Here is an 18885-nt window from a genome sequence, read left to right on the forward strand (position 1 = left end):
ATTTAGGCGTCTCTACACTCCACTGACTTCTATGGAAAAAGTGGTTTGTCGCTATTTCTCCGTGGTTCAATCTATTTCAGATTTTATTTTTCATATACCGTCACAAAAAAAAAAAAAAAAAAAAAAAAATGATTCTCATGCAATATTTGATCAAGACCCGTCAAGGTTCCAAAGAAGCGTCAGGAATTTGTTGCATTTCTCAGGGATAATCAAACTCCACTCGCTTCGTTCAATAACTGATCATTTTCAACCATGTTTTTTTTCTTTCACTTCAAGAATAAACTCAGTACTTTAGTTGCAAAATATTTGTTGGAATTCACTTTTATTGTTACAGATTCAATAAGAGAAAATAAACAATAATTTCTGCGTGCACGAAATTTTAATGGTAAATTTTGCTATAACGTATTCTCAATATTATCAATACTTCAAGATCTATAGTTTCCATATTGTAAATGCTTTACAAATGGATGATCCTTTAAAAGAATTAAAAGATGATTTAGTATGACGTTTTACTAAAATTGTTGGGAACTTATAAGCTATTACGAGGTAGGTATGTATCGCATTAACTTTTCGTTAAGTATAGAATTTATAATTTTTCAATTCTTACTTATTACTGAACTAACTCTTGTGGAGACATGTTATGGCTCGTAATGTGATCCATTTTTCAGAACCATCGTAGAAGACTGGGAATTAAGAAAACTATATGAAGTGAAATTAACAAAATCACTTAGATAATTAATAGATTAAAACCTACTAATGTGTAGACTCTCACCGAATATAGTGATATCGATAATGGTAAAGTAATAATGTTAAGTGATTTAAAACAGAAAAAAATAAAATAAAATAAAGAAAGAAAGAAAGAAAAGAAAATAAAACCTGACATTCGAACAAAATTGTCAAGTAAGACACTAAATATTCTCGTGTCAAGATAAAAAAAATAGGTAATAATAATAATAATAATAATAATAATAATAATAATAATAATAATAATAATAATAATAATAATAATAATAATAATAATATAATAATAATAAGAAGAAGAAGAAATTAAAAAACTAATTCAATGTTTTATTATCAGTTTTCTTTAAATCGTTAACATGATTTATCTCATAGATAACATCTCGATGGTGTTTCGATAATCCTGTGTGTTATCGAAACACCATATTATTGTCTCAGTCGCAAAAGACTTCGTTTATAAACTAATGAGATTTCAAGTATGAAGTAACTTTTGTACTCACTAAGATAATTTCAGTTTCCTGGATTCGGCGTTTGGTATCTCTTAAAATAGTAGATTCATACTGATGAAGTACATTATTAACTAGGAATGGAGAAAGATGAAGCATCATACTCATAATAATAAAAAAAAATCATCATATATACATTTAGTTAGGCTAATGTTTGGAAGATGTTTCTTTATCCAGGTTTGTAAGTTACCCGCACAGAAAAATTATAAAATTATGTATAAAACAGTAAATATCTGACAATGGTAACTAAGCAGAAATTATATATAAAAGATTTACAATGTACGACCAGCTTTAAAATCTCATGGAAACAATAAATATCATAGGGAAGAAAGAAAGAAAGAAAGAAAAAAGCAAAAACGCATCAAAAGCAGAAATTGTATTAGTCTGCCTTCGTATGTGATAATATTTACTCCCCACACCATTCCAAACGTAAGAAAATCAATTATTGAGTTACTTTCATGTTGCTATTAAATCTCCAGAAACTACAAAAATGCTTTGCTGAACACGTAAGGTACTTCACTGACACTAAATCTCATTTCACTATAAATTAAGCCTTTTGTGATTGTGATGTAACCTATACTGATATGACGGAAAGAAATGTGCGTACACGCCAAAAACATGTTAGAGTTACTATGCGTAAAAATGCCACCATTTCAATATGGTTATAAATGGATATTCTCCTTAGGGATATTCTCCATTAGACAATGATGTTAAGGTTTTAAAGACAACTAACAATTAACTACAAAATATAGTTTATGAAGCACGTTGTATTACCACAAGGACAACTTTCGATCTTGACACGGGCCTTTTAAACAATATTTGGCACCCACTGATTGACAATTTTGTTAGGGTGTTAAGTGATTTCCAAAAACCTCTGCTAGTTATACTGCACAATATTTAGTATTACTGTTACCAGTCAACAAAGAGTTTTCGCAAGGGTTAATTTAATATTATGAATGTACATATGTTTTTCGTAATATGTACATTAATTCTTCGTTATTTTGTAGTTTTGCCTGATACGTTCTCCAATTTTGATTCCTTATCCTCTATCTTCTCCGAAAGATTGTTTATGCTATACAGAGCATGTCAGCATACACGCCTTGGGTGCGGGAAACTCGAGTTCGATTCCTGGTGACAGCTCATGTGGTTCGAATTCTGTCTCATAGTCACAATCCTGAACGGGGCGACACTAAACTCCAAATCAAGCAACCTATCAAGTAAGACTGTAAGAGTTAAACGTTGAAAGGCATTAACGTGATTTATTTATTAAAAACGTACTGAGTAAACTGAATCACTTGTCTGTTTATAATGTTTGGTAGTAGTCTCCACTATGCAATTTTATTAACGTGAAAATGAAAGTATTTGTGATATTGTTAGTTTATTTTCTATTAGCAAAATATCTGCACCATGATTTAAAGAAATCATTATTAGTCTCTTACGTTTAATATCGGATAACATATATATATATATTTTGTTGTGGTTGAATTATATAAAACTGTTTTAGATTATCTCGAAACGCTGACTACTTGCCTTCTTTGCATGACTCACTAATGGATTATCTAGATGCTGAGAAATGAATTAGTTAAATAACATCTAAAGAGTATGTCAATTGATATAACCTGGATTCAATGTTGCTATTTGCAAATAAACTAACATTACACCATATTATTATTATTATTATTATTATTATTATTATTATTATTAATTATTTTGTTTCTGCAAACCGACGTGCTTATTAGAACTTTTTAAGTGTTGTCTAATCAAAGGTAAAAAATAATTATGATCAAACCATGTATAGAAAAGTTGGTTTATTTGTCGGATGTTACATTGATCAAGCTGACGATGTGAAAAATGTCTGCGCCACTGTGTTACTCGTAACTGCCACACAAGATTTGCACAAACAAATCTTACATGTTACTTTTAAAAATAACGGTTGAAACATATTTCACATGTTTTTTTATCGTGAAAATAAAAATGCTCTTAAAATTTATTTTTATTGTGAAAATAAAATTATTATGCAATAGTAAACTTTTTCTGAAAATAAATAATGCAATACAGTATCAATATAAATTGAATTACAGTACAGTATTGTATTTTTATTCATTTCTAGATTTTTGTAAGAAGAAATTACAACAGGAATTCTCGAAGAATATTTAGACTATTGGGTTCGTCAAAATTTGTAAATAAGAAAAGCTTCTGAAATATTGTATATACTGGATTCTTTTTTGGTTAATTATGACAGTATAGACTGATTATGCGTTCAGCATTTCTACGAAACACTTTTTTTTGAGGTAATAAGTACTGCATACTTGTGCACTGGATAAATACGAAAAATAAAATTTTAATATCATAGCTATTTTATTTTATTTTATTTTATTGAAAAAGTGCCAAGAGAAACTTTAAAGTGCAATATTTTAATATTACTTCTAGTTTATCTTGCTGGAAAAATAAAAAATAAATAATAAATAAAATAAAAATAATAAATAAACAAATAAAAATTAAATTAAATTAAAAGTGAGAGAATAGTAAATTCAAAGAGAAAGAAGAAAAATATTTTCTCTCCTTCGATAAGAAACAGGGAGAGAAATCTTCCTTTATACGCTGCGATTCATATTCACTTCAGTTTTCCCTTCAACAGGTGTTCATGTCTTCGTGAAGTGTCAACTAACTCTCGTTTTTCTTTCTTTCTTATTACCTCCCCCTTCACTGTTTCTATTATACATGCCTGGTCAGTGAGGCTACGTTCCAACCCAGAGGCTTTATTATTTCTTACGCTTTTCTTATTTCTGCTCAAGTCCCTACTGCAGTGTTCCATTTCCTCATATGCTATGTATTCTTCTTTCCCATATCACTACGATGCTGATGGCAGAACGTAAACAAAGTTTTAAATTACTTTGGTTTTCCTTTATACTCTCTTACTGTTTGTAAATTTAGCAACAAACAAACCGCTATTTCACACCACAGTTCAATAGATACGTCTCCATTGGATAACCATACTCCTTGACAAAATTCCATTATTTATCACATCACAGTTTCTTCAAAAAACTTTTTGTTAATATTTATTTATTATAAAGGTGTATGGTTCACACCCATAGACAAGAATATATTTACCTGGTAATGCACTGGACCCAATTTTAAGTAGAAGAAAGTAGCAATTCTACAATTTAGAGGATAATAAAACTGTATATATATACATAAGTTGTTAGGTATTATTCCAGTTTCCTTGTAAGTAAGTTCGAATTAATAGTGGAATGAAGAAGTGTCTCGTAAGTTACAAATTATTTATACAGAAAATGTTCTCGTCATGTTAGGAACAGTTTAAGGTGATCTTCACGAAAATTTAATTGTATTTCGTAGCAAACCAGTATTTGCTTCTCTTATTCGACACCTCTACGAATTTCAAATATTTCTTCCCAAAATTCTTAACTGATTGTGTCCCTTTCTTTCCTTTTGTATTTGGTAAATTTAACGCAGTTACAAGTTTAAAATGAACGAATGTAAAGTTTGCCAGTCTATGATAACTTTTATATATATTGCAAAGTTATCATAGACTGGCAAACTTTACATTCATTCATTTTAAACTTGTAACTGCGTTATATATATATTACGCATAACTTTCATGTTTGTTTTTCACATTTCGCTCAATGCTGTTTTGTGTATCATATCGCAGTAGGTGTAGTGTATGACGCTGCAAAATTGCTTGATACAAAATCGATACCTATTTAAATAGTTCTAGAATTACAAGATAACACTACTAAAATGATGATGCAAACTTCGAATCACTGATTTTGCATTCTAGGTATTGGTTATAATTTTACGCATAGTGATAAGCTAATTGCATTAACTCGAAAGTAATGAAACTTAAAATTTGCTGACCAAAAGTTACAATATTCCTCAGAAGAGAATTAGTGAAATATGGAAAACATTCTTGAGGAAAACAGCTTATTCGTTTAACATGAATACAAATTAGACTACGAAAAAATGCATCTTCTTCTCGCTCAGAAGATGCTATCACTTATTTCAGAATACCTGCTACTTACAGAAACATAGAGGACCTTAGAAAGAAAGGTACGTGTTCAGGTTATTTTGGATATGGTCTTATATTACTATTTTAATCACTGAACCGCTCCTGTAAAAAGCAAAATTATGTACAGAACATGCGGACTCCACTTTCCATGACTGAACTTCAACAACCCTTAAAAAAATAATGTATTCCACAAATGGAAACAAACCACCTCGAACACATGGGGCAAAAACCATCGAAAAGAAGCTATTTACAAGAGACGCAGGAGAACCCAGAACCAACCACACTTCCACCTAAGAACACTTCCATTGAGTGTTACTCTTACCTGTAACATCAAAAACAGAAAAACAAATCATAGTGTACGGACGCAAACTAACACCTGAGAATTCGCAAACAAGAGAACGCTCGAAGTATTCCAATCCACAGCAATCCAATACACACAAAATACATATCTGTAATAGAACAATAAAGATATATTCAACACTAGAAAATATGTTTCCTTAGAAATGAAAAGAAAAAGAAATGAACCAAAAAGTATGAACGTTTCTTACAAAACTATTACTCAAATATTTAATGGTAACTATAATGCAATCACTAGTCATTTCTATATGCTGAAATAACCCATTTGTTTCCTATTATTCTTCCATCAACATCATTTTTTGTACATCATACGCCAAGAAGTAACTCCTTACTTTAAAAGTAATTGTAAGCGAAATTAACACTTTACGTTTCTATCAGTGAAAGTTGTTACAACTTGCAGCAGCAATCGAAATATCTAGTATTCCGTACAGGAACAAGGTGTTATTGAAAGTACTTCAGAAATACATCTGAATTGGACTGTCAATTTTTTCTAGTTGTAGTGAATAAGGACATTTCCTTTACTTTACCAATCAGCACCTCAATGAATCTAAATTTCGTATCCTGATTCAAAACTATCTTTCAAATGAACGATTAAACGCTTATCTTTAAACCTGTACTTTTTTTCAGAGAACTGTTATAATTTAGAATCTATTTAACTTTTAATAATAATAGCAATAATAATAATAAATCCACTGCAACAGATAGTTATATGAGGAAAAAGACTTATTAATAACATTGATAGGTCAACAGTAATTGAGATTTTTATATACTTGTATGAACAATTTACGTGTAATTACATGAACATTCATATAACGGAAGGAAGAAAAATAATTATAAAGTTCTATAAGATTTTTTTTTTTTTAATTAAGATTTAGGCTATAAAACCAGCACTCAAGGTTCTATTATGTACAAGTAGGCTATGTCCTTTCCAAACATTATTCATTTGTGGATATGGAAAAATATCAATTCGAGAAACTCGAGATGTTTTAACTTAAAATTAACGTGTAATTTATAATTCTTATTGTACATTACCTCTCTGAGAAGGGGAAAAATAAATCTACATGTACAGAGTTATTTTTAAAAATCTAGAAGTACTTCTGTTATCAGAAATCACTTTATACTTTTTATAAATTAAATATTTAAATTTGAGTATTGAAAACATTCAAATGTTCAGTATTTGTAGCACCACATATAACAAATGACAAAACCAATCCAACTATGGAAGTGTTTCATCCAGATAATATTTTATGAAGATATCAGTTTAGAAGTCTCAATACTCTTCCATAATTCTTCAATTTAATGCAAAATGCATGAACATTTCATATATAACTTGGATTTCATAAAAAAAAAAGTGACATGCTATACAAACCATGTACGACTGATATCTTCATGAACAACTTTTGATTTTATAATGCTGTGTTTTTCTTCTGCTCAATTTTTACCGGAAGAGAATACGGACTTACTTTTACATTATTATATTGAATTTTAGTGAATAGTACATCACTGAAGTGAAGGTTGTACGTTTTGTCACTTTGTATATATATATATATATATATATATATATATATAGAAATTTTACACTGAAGCTATTTCTATCTCGTCTAATATAGACGTTGTCAGGTCTAACGTACAAGGACGAACATAAAAAAATATTAAATACAAATATCACTTTAACAGTTCAATCGTCGGCCGTCAAGAATTCCAATTATCTTCAACATATGCGCATTACCGATAAATATATAGTAAAGCATTATGTTATCAGTTCCTGCAGTAAACGCAACGCAATTTTTCAACCTAAAGAAATTGCTACGCAATTAACATGTATGAAAGATTTCTTCGATGGAAAAAAAGAAAAGAAAAGAAAAGAAAAGAAATACGAACTCGAAGAGGAATATACATATGTTATTGTTACAGTAGTTATTGTCACAGTAAAACCTCCCTTAACGGACACCTTTCAGTAGCGGCCAGGTTTTCGTCCGGGAAAAATATAAGTATTACTATGGAGAGGACCATCTCTTTTACAGATAGAGACAGTCTTTATTTAGTCCCAACGATTTAGTAATCACTTTAGCAGCCGAATTATTCTCGGCTCATATGTATTTAGTACAAAAAATACTTGCCACAATTTGAAAATATATCTTCAACTGATTTCGACTAATCCACGAGTTGTAAGCAAGTTTTGATCAGAAACGAGTGAGGATTTTCCTAAGTTTCTTTCATTCACACCAGGGAAAATCCGGAATGGAACCTAACACACAGGTCCCAGACCGAAGCTTCCTTCCCCACTTCCCCGGATAGTGTTGATTGCCAAAGGACGTCATCCCTCATACGTGACGACTTAAAAGGTTCCAGATGCCGAAGGTCCCACAAATATACTTCCTAATTCCTAGTGTTCGCAGAACATGGCAGATAATTACTACAGACTTTTCTCCAAGAAAGTCCTAAACTCTCTTGATTGGTAAGCCCTATCTATATTTTCAGATTTAATAACATGATAATAATTTTGGATTTTCTTATTGGGTTACTTTCATTTTCAATACAATCAGAAAGCGAATTAAGCGACTTTTATAGAGATATCACAAATTTGAGAAGAAAATTTACAGAAGCATTGTATTTTCTAGTGCATACCCATATAAACACATCTCCCAGGAAAACTTTTTTCTTAAGAGAGGAGTACTGAATGCACTATTTCGAGAATAGTCTATATTAACATTTATAACTGATGTATTTACTGTTTACTGCATACAATTATCATATGAGCTGTAAGCAAATTAAATTTGTGTAACTTCTGTTTAACGTACATATCTCATTTGCGGACATATTATCATATACAATCGGTGTCGATTATTAAAAGGTTTCACTGTATATATAAATGAGTGCTTACAATTTTATAATTTCTGGTGTTCAATTATAAATTAACATCAGTACTCTGACACTTACACTGACACTTAATAGGACATTTTGTATATTTGTAATACTATGAACACAAAATAGTTAAGTTATGTGTTAAAAATTTACCATTTTCTACTATCAAGAGATATTGGTGTCTCTTAATTATATTTCATTATGAGCTCACACACTGTTTGTTTACTGTCTATTACAATGAACATATGTATACTAACGGTTTTCTAGTACTGTACAAAATTCAAAATTATAATTTCTTAGAAATAAATAGATTTCTAACAACTCTACGTGTAGTACTACACGAAATTCAAACAATTTCTTCTGACGAACAAACATGTTTCCAACAACTCTAGTAGTGTACGAAATTCAAAATCGTAGCTTCTGAGGAATAAACATATTTTCAATAACCTAATCATTGTACTGTTGATTTAGGTTCAAACAACAAAGCATTAATACGTACAAAGCATCCATAACGCATTCTGTGAAGCAAAGAAAGCTTATGCGCGATGGGTTGACAGAACAGGATGTGTGGAAACTTGGATATTTTGGCTGCTATCTACCGTAGCCAATATTAGGACTTAAAATATGAATAAAAACCTCATACAATACAAACCACCTGGCGCTCTTCCTGTGATGGTTATCTTGTGGCATTATGACTTGCCTAACGAACAATAGTAAGAGAAGGAACAAAGAAGCTAAATTACTAATACAAGAAAGGAAAGTTATTTTACTTTGGCTTTGTCAGTTTGAAAGGAAGCATGAATTGTATTCTAAATTAATTTTAATTGAATTTGCATCGTATTTTCATCAGCTATTTTTATATTAAGAATAACTGGAGAATCATATCTAATGTTTAAAACAAGTAGTAACTTTAACAACACTTCTATGTACAAAATTTAAGATATATTATCTTTAACTTTATGAATAGCTTTTTTTTTTTTTTTTTCTAATTCAATTTAACATTCTCAAGTTGATGACTATACAGTCATCATCATCTTCTCCTAGTAGTATTATGGTATTTTCAACAAGTTACTATGAAGACAAGCTTCATTATTTTATGACCATTTGTTCATACTTCGACTTTTTTCCTTCTTTTAAAGAAGGTAACTTCAAAACCAAACATTATACTTTGCTAAACAAATCTAATGAGAAGCAATAAGGGTTGCAGAAAATTCCTAAAATACTGGCCTCCAGTCCGAAAGTACTATACCTAAAGGAAATAGTTTCGAGCAACAATAATTCAGAATTAATTTGCTATTACACGTTTGTCTGAAAATTTTATTTTTTAATGAAAAGTGTTCTTCTGCAAATCATTTAATTAAAACATTTTTTCTTAGTAAACACTTGAACGTTGTAAACAAGATGTTCCTAACCATAATTCTATCGGTGAAAGCGCGGTCGTTTAGAGTTAGAGCGCTCGCTTCTGATGCAAAAGTTATTTGGTTTGATCCAAGTCTATAAGTTTGATTAGATATCATGGTGACCGTAAGTTTTCCCAGGATTTTCATGTTTCCATACATTTCTCATTTCGTCAATTCCTACATAATCATTCATTTATTTTTTCTCCTTCTTCCTTTAGACTACAGGGATAAGCATGAAATATAAACTAAAGATTTCATTTTAATTTTGTTACTCAATCGGATTTAAAAACAGGTTAACTTATATTACAATACAAAACAATTGTTAATGTTCAGCCTCCAGCTTGCATAAGTTTCTCGCTAGCTTGTATTCTGTTTCCAAGGCACACAATATATTAATGTGAAAATAAAATAAGATAATTAAAAAAATGAAAAAAAAAGTTTGAAGTCTATATTACAAGATATAATTTATTCGTTTCCTAATAGGTCTGACGTTTGTTTCAGGAGTCCTGGAGCATCGAAATCACATTGTACGCAATGAGTTTTAAAAAAGAAGTGAGCTTTATAAACAACCCTTTGAATAAACACTAAACAATATGATTCGGAAATAAAGCATAAATGTACTGTTTTAATAGGCAGTAGTCAATTAATTTCTATAAAAGGTTCAAAGAAAGTGAATGAGGCGTTTTTCAAAACAGAACTTTTGAATTTTTCTTGCTTTGAGCGACTAGCTACAAACGACTGCACCAATGTTGAAAGTATCACTGCACACTACTGCACTTTCTCAATGCCTATTAGCACAATCATTCAAATATATAATAACACACAAACTTTATACACTTAAGTCGATCTACGAGCAGGCATTGTAATGCAAGAAATGTTTCTCAATATTATGACATCGAATATATATTGTATAATTCTTGTTCCGTAAGTTGGAAACGCACCACAACGGCAAAAGCACCAATAAAAGTATAAAAGTAACTAATAATAAAATTGGATAATAAAAGATAAGACCACAATTTAAGATCACAACTGATAACTCGAGCAATTTTTAAAACGCTCCTAACAATCTTGTCTGTATGCTTTGTTCTTGTGAAAGAAGGAAATATTCAATACTAAGAGTTTTGGAAGGGTTTTATATCAACTGGTGCACTTCGTATATATATATATATATGAAAGTTGTACTTATTTTTTGAATTCGGAGTTTTTAAGACACCCTCTAAAATAGTTCCATATCAAACCAAAGTAACTCATGAGAAAAATTAGCTCAACTGAATATTAAATAGTCCCCCAAGTGACCCTAAGTTTTGAATACATTTACAGTATACAATATGAAGCAAAGGTAAGTTGTAAGTTCGAAACGGCTACAGGGAGTGACATATTTTGGGCAGGGGTAATCGAGGTAGAATCACATCTATTACTGTATAGTACTATCATGGGGTCATCTTGAAGATTACCATGTTAGATTCAGGTCCAAAATTTTTAATAGGAAGGGGGCCATGTGGCATATCATTTTGAGGCAGCTTCTCATTACACACAGCCAGGCACGTAGCCATGGGGGTCCAGGGGGTCCGGACTCCCCCCCCCCCCTTCGAGACTAGAAATGGAAAAAAATGAGGAAGGATGAAACAAAATGAAATAAGAAAAAGAAGAATCAGCGTTAAAAATAAAAAGCTACAGCAAGCTTTTGGTTACTCTTTCTTTTGCGGAGATTTGTACAGTATTACTTGCAATACATGGTCGCGAGATAACCTGAAGAGTCAGGGAATTTGAAATTTCTAGAAAAGTTACGGAATTCTCAGAATTTCTGCTACTAGTCAGGGGGATTTCAAGCTTCCGAAAGCATAGTGCCGTTGTGTAACAGCATGGATATTTTTTTTTTTAATCATAATTTTTCGTCATCGCATCCTTGCAGTATCAAACATGTTATTTCAAAAACAATTTTCTACTGCTCCTTTAACCTGTCATTTGTAGCAGACAGTAGTTTACGGAATAATAAAAACAAAATTTTATGTGGAAAAAAGCTGTTAACAGTTGACTCAACAGAGAAAGGAACGCAGATATTGTAAAATATTTTATAAGACATTATTGACTACGTACTTTTTATAATACTTGAGGTCATAATGAAAGGAAAATTGTTATATTTGAATAAAGAGAGGAAGGACGTAAATATTGTAAAATCTTTTTCAATACGTTTTTTTATTATTTTATTCAAGATTTCTTCATAGTTTATTATTAAAATACTTGCCAACATATCCTCATTTTATTGTTCTAACTAACCAATATCTGTTAATAGTAAAGCAGTTTAGATTGATCGAGCTTTTGGGCCTTCAGAATTTCATGTATCCCCCCCCCCCTTCACCGTTACGAAATCTTGGCTAAACGAACAATATATGTTACAGTAAAATAGTTTCTAGCCCCTGGTGTAATGACCACAGTATTTCATGTCACGGACTCCCTTCCCTCACAGGGGGCGCGGTGGCTCAGTGGTAGAGCGTTCACCTCTGGTGCTTGGGGTCCCGGCTTCGATCCCAGCCCCCGCCAAGTGAACTTTGTGGTGGACAAACACCGTGCTCGTGGGTTTTCTCGGGGTTCTCCCGTTTCCTCCCACTTTCTTCATTCCACCATTTCATTCATTACTCATCATCACCGTCTCCTTTAGCATAACCGGCATAACCGTGGGACGTAAAACTCAAAGATTTCATTTTTTTTCCCTTCCCTCACAAAATCCTGGCTACGTACCTGCAAACACCTGACGTTATTTCCAACGTATCTATATTACGTTACAACTGTCTTTCGAAACTTGCAAGGAACCTTTGCTTCATATTGTAAACTGTAAATGCATTCAAAACTTGGGGCATCATTTAATATTGTTCAATTTAGCTAATTTTTCTAACATTATTTTGGTTTGATATGGAACCATTTAAGGAAGTGAGATAAAAAAAAAATCGAAGGATAGTTCCAAAACCGATTATAGATGACCGAGATCGTGGATATACACGAACACCTGATGACGTCATACCGCGATTTCTTGTACAGTTGCAAGTATCTCTATGTATGTTAGACTTCGGAGCGAATAACCGAATTTGAAGAATGAAAAGAACATGAATCACAAGATATGGAATGATGAAAAACGTTTTATACTTCTCATAAGGTGAAGATTATTATTGTGATTGTGGCTAACACGATTAAATGAATCAAGTGATGAGAGCGGAACACTGTACTCACTTTTCGCCTAATTTCAAATTTCTATAGTATATGAAATAGTTGCAGTGGCAGCAGTGGTTGCAGTGGCATTATGCTGGTCATTTTCCCTGACTTCTCAACTTTAAACAAACCTATATATACGCATAAACCTTATTTTAATGTAGGCAAACCTAAAAGTCATTGACATTTTTACACATTGCATTTCTTGAACAATAAAGAACATATTAAAACAACACGTTACATATTGATCAAAATGGTATTTCAGAATTTGACAACTCTGGATGCACTCTTATAAGTGGCTTATATAAGAATATTGAAGTACAGATTAATATAAAGATTGAATATATTCAAGTGAGATCTCAAAATGCTAATGTCACTTGCCATGTATATTTTCTAATAAAGATCCAAATAACGCTGGATCTTGAAAAGCTACGTCAGTAACAATTAAAAATTCTACTGCTACAAGCTAAGGGATGAAAAATCATCTAATGTTCTAATTTTTGTATACAACGATTGGGACATTAAGTAAATTTTCTTGCAGCAAAATAAAAAAAAAAAAAAAATGCAATGAAAGCTCTCGGTTTAACGTCCCACGATTATGTCTTTTCAGCTAAGAGAAACAGATAATTAAGGCAAGTGAATGATGATGGAAGGATCGGTAGAATGAAAATGTGGGAGTACCTTGAGAAAACTCACGGACACGATGTTGTCCACCACAGACGTACTTAGCTGAGGATGGAACCAGCGACTCCACGCACCACAGATAAGAGCTCTACCACTGAGCCACCGTGTTCCTCTTGGTTTGTAGCAGTAAAACTTTTTCACTAATGTAACTTCCCTTGAGAGCGACTACTGGACCAAAATATTGCAAACAGAAATTCTTAACTATTAATCTAATCTATTAGGTTTTAATTCAAACAAGCTCATCTACATTACTATTTTTATTTCCGACAAATAATATCTCGACCGAACACAAAAGCCTCTCAGTATTCTACAATCATCATTACAATATAACAATATCCCTGACCTATCCTCTCAAAATTAAATTATAGAAACCATTAACATTATATCACGAACTAACAATAGTCGACCATGATCTTACTATTTATCCTGGCAACCACAGAATACGTATTACCTCTATACATCCAAGCTGTTACACTACCATCAACTGTTCCATATCGTACCAATATAAACTCAACTTTTCTTTCCAATATCTTCCTGGACAAAAACACTTCCATTGACTCTACTAAAAGTTTACGGAAACTAAATCGCACTATTATTTTCGAAGTCATTTCTTGTGCAAAATAATTGTACCTTCTCTCTACGTTCTGCTTGCATTTCTTCATCTTCAAAACCTTGGTAACATTGTGACAAAGCCTAATTCTCCTCCCTAGTCTCTTGACTGACCGCTAGCGTCTCCTCGTAAGCAAGCTTGTTCTTGTCCCTTCTCTTCCTTCACAATTTCGATAATAATGAAGTAGACTTTGAATCTGAGTTTTTTTTTTTTTTAATGTCTTCTGAAACTAAACTAATACATTTTTTTTCTTCAGTTTTCATACTACAATGTTTCGTGTTTTTGCATTCTGAACAAAACCCATAAATGTGGCTGAGTCGTGTTCATTGTCTGTAGGTTAGGACTGTGCATCATTTTGAAGAATACTGAAGTAAAGTCTAATATAGAGTCGAATATATTCAAGGAAAATATTCTCAAAAGGTTAAATTTAAATGTCGCTAAGTCAGATATATTTACTAATAAGGATATAAATAATACAAACCAATGGCGCCGACTTTCCAAAATTTATGTGGGTGCACGTCAATGACGGTACGTGTTAGCCTATATGATTTCAGGGAAGCCTCGATATTTGATTTATTTATTTTTAGATCAAATCTTTCATGAACACTGTCATAAATGGCTGCACTGTAATAACAAAATATACCGGAACTGTAAGGACAAGCTGAAGCTGTCCTAGCTCAGTCGGTAACATGGGTGACTTAAACGCAAGAGAAACAGGTTTATACCCAAGTCCAAACTACAAATTCTATAGGTACAAGATTATTTATGTAGGTACAGGAGTCCCAGCGCACCCACGTAGTCGGCGCGCATGATACGAACAGATATTCGTAGTATACTAAGCCTAATCTATATTAGGCTTAAATTAAAACAAACTTATCTACATTAATACTTTATTTTAAATAAACAAATTATTTCTGGACCAAATATGAACATTTCTATATACTGTAAAATCATCATCATAATAGATCTTCCCTGACCTTTTCTTCAAAATTAAATTAATAAACCATCAATGTTTTATCACCAACTCAACAATACGATCATGGTCACAGCTATGTATTTTGGTAACCAGAAAATATAATCTCTACATATCGAAGCCGTACATTGCAACAGCCGTATAGCACACACCGTATTAATGCAAAACCTAACTTTTCTTCCCAACAGTTTATTTGAAACGTAACTGTTAAAATGTTTGATGGAATATGACCAATGGAATTATCTTTACAAATAAACAAACAAATAAACCACACGATAGAAACAAACAGAATTAAAATAAATGTATATAAACTAGTTACTAGTTAACTAGATACTATTTCCTTTGCGGTAAGAAACTTCCTTTTACATCTACCGTATTTTTCTCTGGATAAATAAGGTTTAGTTTCCTGTTGATCTTTCCGATAGCTTGTTAGAAATATAGAAAAACTTAGGATATTTAAATACAGTATATTACTAGGTATTTATTGATGATTAATTTTAGCTTAGTAACTAAATAAATAGTTATAATTGGTGTGTCAACCAATTGTATGCTTTTGTATGTTTCATGAACTTCTCTAAATTTCTGGATTCGGAAAACAATGTTAAAATATTTCTGCTTGCCGCTTTCAGATAGATGTACGCAGGCGTAGGGGTAAAGTTGATCAGAAAAGGTAATGAGACGCATGACGTCACGCCGTTCCCCGTGCCTATCTTTGCATAGTTTAATTTTATCGGGAAGGGACGCTATATATATTTTTTGGAAGTGGGGGGAAGACGTCTCCCGCGTCCTCCCTCACTTTTACCCCTGTATGTACATTACATGTACCAAAAATAAATAATTCAATTGGGTAAATTTAAAATGTTTCTAAATAATAATAATAATAATAATAATAATAATAATAATAATAATAATAATAATAATAATAATAATAATAATAATAATAATAATAATAATAAAACATTAAACCACAAGCCTTTAAATAAGTTGCTTATAATTCTTAAAAAACTTATACACCAGTAATTAAAATAATTACTATGTCATGTTTTTACACTATTATTCTCCGTACAACCAACAAAGCTATTTTTTAAAATTTATCTCTTTTTCACAATTAAAATAACAAATAAATAATTTACTACTGATAAAAGTTTTTTCATATTTTTAATATAGCTATACCAAGGTGTAAAACTAGTTGCAATGTTAGTACACTAGAATTATTTTCTCTCTCTCTCTCTCTCTCTATTTCTACATTATGACTCATGGGAAGCTAATTTTTCCTTCTGCATTTTTCCTTAAGCCAATGATGGAATTTGAGTGCATCACTTTCACTGAGCATAATCTTCTTTTGTTTCTTAACCATAACATCATTATTACTGATATCAGCCAAGTAAGGATTGTATTCACATATTACAAAAGTCATTAATGTTCTACCCCATGCTCCCCACACTATATTATCATGATTTAACTAAGATTTCAATTGTAATAAATAATCTCCAAGATATGTCAACACAATATTCTTATTTTCATAGAACAAAAAAATGTTCAAGAAAAAATTCTACAGAACGAAAGAAAGAATTACATAGACTGTGGAAGTTGCTAGCCATTATAACCAAAGTGAAGTTACATAGCATACTTGCATTAAATGGAAAACTAACACAACATACAGTTGACGAAATCAACCGGCTATTAGGTACTGCACGCTCCTCAGCAGTGATGATGAGCGTAACAGAAGTATAGGAACTACCCTATTGCCTTAGTGCAGCGGTGCAAGATATGCACCTGAAACAACCTATAGAATTAATCAACATACGAATTGTTGCAGAAGAAAATTTCTATACACTATTTAACCATGCAAACGTATACAATTTTTAATTATGAGTTACTTTTTCATTAGCTTTCCCGCTTTCGCAACAGGTGGCTGCTCTTCCGCGCTTTTTTTCTAATTTTATTTTACTTCTCTTTGAACATCACAGTACGCATGTGTCCCGTGGATAAGCGAGAAAATAAAGGAGAAACGAAATATACAGTATTAGTGACCGTACATAACAGAGAATCATGCGTATTAAATATTGAGAATTATGTGTAAAACTTGCAACTGCAGTACGACCGTATATATTCTAACATAATTTCCAAATAATCACATTCAATTAACTTATATTGATACTGCCGATTATACTCATTACAACGAATTTATGATAAATTCTTCAGCAACAATGAAATTATTATTATTATTATTATTATTATTTTTTTACAGAGCTTTTCAATTTAGCTAAAAATAATGTTTTCTATGACATTGAAATACTTACTATGCTAGTGAAACAACGCAGAGTTCCATATTAATATTTGATTATCTAATATTTTAAACTATATCAGAATTGAAATTTTGCATATCCTAAACTAAAATTTATAACTTACTGAGCAAATTGGAATCGATAGAAATAAAGAAACAATCGAAATAATTCAGTAAATTGTAATTTCAGTATCGTAGGTCATTAATTTGTCACAAACTTACTTTGAACTCTCAGTGAGATAGGAATCTAGTTTATTAGTATAGGAATAACACTACAATGCTATTATCATTTTATCTAGTCTTATTAATTCATGTTCTTATTTTTAATGTTGCAACCGCTACACATAGCAAGTTCCCAACAGAGTTCCCTACTGTCAAAATATTAATTACAACCTAAGATTACTGGTTGGAATATATCGGTAAACAATCGTTGCCTCACTTGCAAGTCTATGATGTATTCATTTACCAATACATTTTTCGATCGTTCTTCCCAGATAGTATCTCGAAAAATACAGTTCATTTTTAAAACAAAAACAATTTATGCTCTCTTTAGCGTACTGTAGAGTAACTTTTAATCGGATGACTTTCCAATCGCTCAACAGATTCCACGAAAGAAGTAGGAAAGGGAATGAAAATTCTGTGCAGTAGGTTTAAAAGATTTTTTTTTTTTTTAAATTAACTTTACTTATTTTTCTTTATCTATCACACTTGAGCTTTTATCTCATCCTACTTTTGACGGAGCCTACTCTCACAAGTAGAATAATAATTAGAAATTACTTTACAATTTACAAAGACAAATCCAGTGTTCTTTCATAACATTCTTTAAGTACATTATTTAAAATCAAACTGAAAGTTACTTTGTAAAATTTATTTTCCCTAAAGATTTTCATCGGATCAATTCTATACATTTTTTTTTAAATATAAATTTCTAATATAAGGAGGACTATTATGAATTATTACAGATTATAACAATCGAAATCATATTATCACTTTTCACTGGAATACTGCTACTGAAAACAACGAATATATTAATATTATATGAGTATCTAGACAATTATAGAAATTGTATTCCAAAAATATCAATTTCGTCACATATAGCATTAACTACACAAACCACAATATTAAAAGCTTTTAATCTTATCTTTGAGTAGAAGTAAAAGCATAAACATTCTCAAGATGAAACGTCTTTGCTGCTCCACTTTAAACTTAGAATATTTAATTGATAAGAAATGTA

The 18885-nt window shown here is 31.2% G+C and overlaps 1 protein-coding gene across 5 annotated transcripts in view; it reads right to left on the reverse strand.

Moving 5' to 3' along the window:
• Positions 1-18885, reverse strand: part of wge (BAH domain and coiled-coil containing protein winged eye) — a 253125-nt gene that overhangs the window by 202791 nt on the left and 31449 nt on the right. For 4 of the 5 annotated variants that reach the window (XM_081731404.1, XM_081731406.1, XM_081731407.1 and 1 more), the window contains exon 2: positions 5594-5720. The exons of the other annotated variant lie outside the window; for it this stretch is intronic. In XM_081731404.1, the coding sequence (XP_081587530.1) occupies positions 5594-5624 (31 nt within the window). In that variant the 5' untranslated portion in view covers positions 5625-5720. The remainder of the gene's footprint in view (positions 1-5593; positions 5721-18885) is intronic. 5 annotated transcript variants of the gene reach the window in all.

This window comes from Thermobia domestica, chromosome 11, assembly GCF_964235325.1.
Source record: "Thermobia domestica chromosome 11, izTheDome1.hap1.1, whole genome shotgun sequence".
In the NCBI taxonomy this organism is placed as follows: Eukaryota; Metazoa; Arthropoda; class Insecta; order Zygentoma; family Lepismatidae; genus Thermobia; species Thermobia domestica.